The 5000-nt window shown below is 43.4% G+C and overlaps 1 protein-coding gene across 1 annotated transcript in view; it reads left to right on the forward strand.

Annotated features, from left to right (window-relative positions):
* Positions 1 to 5000, forward strand: part of LOC120030992 (pleckstrin homology domain-containing family G member 4B-like) — a 54642-nt gene that overhangs the window by 21006 nt on the left and 28636 nt on the right. Inside the window, exon 2 of the mRNA XM_038976499.1 lies at positions 4512 to 4682. Coding sequence (XP_038832427.1) covers positions 4512 to 4682 — 171 coding nt within the window. The remainder of the gene's footprint in view (positions 1 to 4511; positions 4683 to 5000) is intronic.

Raw genomic sequence — 5000 nt, forward strand, 5'->3', positions numbered from 1 at the left:
GTTTAGAATAGAAAGTAGAGCTGTAGTAGAGCAGTTAGAAGCTAGTTAGAGAGAGTAGAGAAGTTGAGAACAGTAGAGCATGTAGTAGAACAGTAGAGCAAGTATAGAAGCTGTGAACAGTAGAAAGTAGGCAGTAGTAGAACAGTTTTTAGAATAGATACAGTAGAGAGTAGTAGAAAAGTAGAAACAGTAGAGCACAGCTTTAGTAGAGCTAGTATAGAGCATTATAGAGCAGTAAGGTTTTAGCACAGTAAGAGCGGAGAGCAGTTAGAGCAAGTTAGAGCAGTAGAACAGTTATAACAGGAATAGAGACAGTAGACAGTAGAACAGTTAGAAGCTGTAGAAACAGTGAGCAGCTAGAGCCTGTTACTGTAGAGCAGTAGAGCAGTAGAACAGGATTAGACTAGAAGCAAGTATAGACAGTTAAGAGCTGTGAACAGTAGAGCGTAGAAACAAGCTGAGAGCTGTAGAACATCTAGGCCGTTTTAGAGTAGATTTAGAACAGTAGAGCAGTAGAACAGTAGAGCTGTAGAAACAGTAGAGCTGTAGAGCAAGTAGTAGAGCAGTTAGAAACCTAGTAGAGCGTTCTAGAACAGTATAGAAAACAGATAGAGCTTGTAGTAGCAGTAGGCAGTTTCGTAGAGCAGTAGAAACAGTATTAGTAGTTAGAACAGTTAGAGCAGTTAGAACCGTAGAGCAGTAGAGAACAGTAGAGCAGTTTAGTGCAGTAGAGCAGTAGAGCAAGTAGTAGCTTGTAGAAAAGTAGAGCTGAGCAGCAGTAGTAGAACAGGAACTAGAACAGTAGAAAACAGTAGAGATGTAGACAGTTAGAGCTGTAGGTTAGAGCAGTAGAGCAGAGTAGAGCAGTAGAGCAGTAGAACATAGAGTGATAGAACAGTAGAACAGTAGAGCTTTAGATGCAGATAGAGCGTGTAAGCAGTTTTAGAAACAGTGAACAGTAGGCAGTTAGAACAGAGAGCATTTTTAGCAGTAAGGAAACAGTAGAGCAGTTAGAGCAGAGTAGAGCAGTAGAGCAGTCGAACAGTCTTAGCTTAGAACAGTAGAGCAGTAGAACAGTAGAGCGTAGAACAGTAGAGCAGGTAGGAATTCGAACAGTAGAGCTAGTAGAGCTAGTAGAGCAAGTAGCAACAGTGAGCAGATATAGAAAGGTAGAGCAGTAGAACAGTAGAGCAGTAGAGCAGTAGAGCAGTAGAGCAGTAGAGCAGTAGAACAGTGAAGAGAGAGTTTTTGACAGTAGAGCAGTGAATATAGAGCAGTAGAGTAGCAGTAGAGCAGTAGAAAACTAAGTTAGAGACGTAGAACCAGTAGAGCAGTAGAACAGTAGAGCAGTAGAGTAGCTAGAGCAGTAGAGCAGTTAGAGCAGTAGAACAGTAGTAGAACAGTAGAACAGTGAGAGCAGTAGACAGTTAGAGCAGTAGAGCAGTAGAACGAAGTGTGAGCGTAGACAGTTTAGAACAACGTAAACAGCTAGACAGTAGAGCAGTAGAGCAGAGAACAGTAGAGCAGTAGAGGTATAGTAAGAGTCGAGTAGAGCAGTAGACATCTAGTTAGAACAGTTGAAGCAGTAGACTAGTAGAACAGTTAAGCAGGTATAGAGCAGTAGAGCTAGTAGAATAGAACAGTGAGCAGAGCGTAGGAGCAGTAGAACCAGTAGAAACAGTAGCTAGAAAGCAGTAGAGCAGAGAGCAGTAGAGCAGTAGAGAGCAGTAGAAGCGTAGAGCTAGTTAGAGCAGACTAGAGCAGAGTAGAAGCAGATAGAACAGTAGAGCTGTTAGAGCAGTCGAGCGTAGAACAGTAGAAGCAGTAGAGCAGTAGAGCAGTAGAGAGAGATCAGCTGTAAACAGTAGAACAGCTAGACAGCAGTAGAGCAGCAGTAGAGCAGTTAGAACAGTAGCAGTTAGAGACAGTAGAGCATGTAGAAGCAGTAGAGCAGTAGGCAGTAGACAGTAGAGCTGAAGCAGTTAGGAGCAGTAGAGCAGTAGAGCTAGTTAGAGCAGTCTAGAGCAGTAGCTGAACAGCATATTAGAGCTAAGTAGACATGTAAGCAATAAGTCGTTAAGCAGCTTTAGAGCAGTATAGCAAGCAGTAGAGCAGTAGAGCAGTGAAGTTAGTCTGTAGAGCAGTGACAGTAGAGCAGTAAGCTAACGTAGACAGTAGCAGCGACAGAGCGTGAATGTTTACGTAGACAGTATAAGAAGTCTAGATTAAGTAGACAGAGCAGTAAGAGCAGAGAACAGTTTAGAGCATGCTAGCAGCAGTTTTTTAGAGCGTTAGAGCGTAGTAGACAGTAAGACAGTAGAGCAGTTCAGAGCAGTAGAGCTGACAGTAAGTGAAGCAGTAGAGCGTTAGAGCAGTAGAGCAGGTTGAGTAGACATAGTATGTAGAGCCATAGAGCAGTAGGAGCAGTATAGAGCAGTAGACGGTACAGTAGTAGAGCAGTAGAGCTGTAGAGCTGTAGAGCTGTAGAGCTGTAGAACAGTAGAAACAGATAGAGCAAGCAGTAGAGCAGTAGTTTAGTAGTGAGCAGTTAGACAAAGTAGACGCAGTTAGAACAGTAGAACAGTAGAGAGAGTAGAGCAGTATGTTGACAGAGAGCTTGTAGGATAGGCAGAGACAGTAAGATGAGCAGTAGAAACAGAGGTTAGAGCAGTAGAGTAGAGCAGGTAGAAGTAGAGCAGTGAGAGTAAGCAGTAGAATTAGACGTAGAAACAGTAGAGCAGGAGCAGTAGAACTTTAATAGAGCCGTAGAGCAGTTAAAGTAGACAGTGAAAGTAAATAGAAAACAGCAGTAGAGCAGTAGAACAGTAAGCAAGAACATAGGCTAGAGCAGTAGAGCAGTGACAGAGCTAGCTAGCTAACAGCTAGGCAGATAGACAGTTAGAGCAGTTAAGTAGAGCTAGTTTGACGTGAGCAGTAGAGCAGTAGGAGAGAAGTAGAGCAGCTAGAGCAGAGTATAGAGGCATGTAGAGCAGTTAGTTTAGACCAGTAGGCAAGTAGAGCAGTAGAGCAGTAGAGCAGTCTAGCAGAGACAGTTAGCAGTAGCAGTAGAGCAGTGAGCGTAGAGCGTAGAGACTAGTTTAGTTAACAGTAGAGCTGTAATGAAGCAGTATAGAGCGTAGTAAGAGGACAGTAGCAGGAGCAGTAGTAGAACTTGTGAGAAACAGTAGAACAGTAGAACAGTTAGAGCAGTAGAGCAGTTTAGAACAGTCAGAGCAGCAGGAGCAGTACTGAGCACGTTAGAACAGTATCGAGCAGGTAGAACACAGTAGAACAGTAGAACAGCTACAAGAAGCAGGTGAGCTAGAGCATAGTAGAGCTAAGTAGAGCTGTAGAACCAGTGCTCTAAGAACAGTAGAACAGTAGAGCTGTTAGAGCAGTTTAGAACAGTTTAGGCTGTAGAGCAGTAGAGCAGTTAGAACAGACGATGAGCTGTAGAGCAGTAGAGCAGTTAGGCAGTAGAGCAGTAGAGCAGTAGAGGCAGTAGAGCGAGTAGAAACAGTAGAGACAGTCTAGAGCAGTTAGACAGTAGAGCAGCTAGAGCGTAGTTAGAATAAACAGTAGAACAGTAGAACAGTTATTTGGACCAGTAGAGGAGAAGTTAGAAAGTTAGAACAGTTAGAACCAGTTAGAGCAGTAGAAGCAGTATAGAACATAAGAACCAGCTAGAACAGTAGAGGAGTAGAACAGTTAGAACAGTAAGCAGGTTAGAGCAGTAGAGCAGTAGAACAGTAGAACAGTAGAAACAGTAGAACAGTAGAAAAAGACAGTAGAGGAGTGAACAGTAGTAGAACAGTAGAACAGTTAGAGCTGTAGAGTAGAGAAGTCAGTATTAGAGCAAGGTAGAGCCAGTAGAACGAGACTAGAACAGGTAGAGCAGTTTATGAAACAGTTTAGAGCAGTAGGTCGACAGTAGAGCGTAGAACGTAAGAGTAGAGCTGTGAAGTAAAGGCAGAGACAGTCAGGAGACAGTAGAGCAGTAGAACAGTGAGCAGTAGACAGAGAGCAGTTAAGATAGAACATAGAAACAGTAGGCTGTAGAAACAGTAGAGGCACCGGCCATTCAATTCCCACTGGGCGGACACCATATGCAATAAATGTACCAGACAGACCGAGAGAGAGACAGGACAGAGAAGAGAGACAGACAGAGAGAGGACAGAGAGGAGACAGGCAGAAGAGATGAGAACAGACAGAGAGACGTTGCTTTGGCAATGTTAAACACGTTTCCCATGCCAATAAAGCCCCTGAATGAATTGAATTGAATTGAATTGAATTGAATTTGAATGTGAATTGAATTGAGGAGACAGACATGAGAGAGACAGAGAGAGCCAGACAGAGAGGACAGAGAGGACACGAGAGAGACAGGACCAGAGAGAGACAGAGAGAGACAGAGAGAGAGAGAATTGACAATGTAAACATATGTTTCCAGGTATAATTATTTGTTTGTAAGAAAATGTGAGCGTAAGTCATGTGAAAGGTCTCTGCTGCTGTAGGTGAACCTGAAGGAACAGGGTCAGCTGAGGTGTCAGGATGAGTTCATCGTGTGGAGCGGCCGCAGGAAGTACCTCCGTCACGTCTTCCTGTTCGAGGACCTCATCCTCTTCAGCAAAAGCAAAAAGATTGAGGGAGGATACGACCTGTACATCTACAAGCAGTCCTACAAGGTGACAACACAGAGGGTTTAATATCTACTATGACGTTAGGAACTATGAAGTAATATGACGTTCTACCTTAAAATACGACCTGTACATCTACAAGCAGTCCTACAAGGTGACATCGACACACAGAGGGTTTAATATCTACTATGACGTTAGGAACTATGAAGTAATATGACGTTCTACCTTAAATCATTTCAGCCAGTTGGCTAACATTAGGCTATATTGTTGTGTAGTGATGTTTGCATCGTTTATTGTGAGGTGTGGAACCACAGTTAGCAGGGTTCTCCGCAATGGTGGCGCTGCATCACTACGTTCAGTTTGCTG

The sequence above is a fragment of the Salvelinus namaycush genome, chromosome 37, assembly GCF_016432855.1.
Source record: "Salvelinus namaycush isolate Seneca chromosome 37, SaNama_1.0, whole genome shotgun sequence".
NCBI lineage: Eukaryota > Metazoa > Chordata > Actinopteri > Salmoniformes > Salmonidae > Salvelinus > Salvelinus namaycush.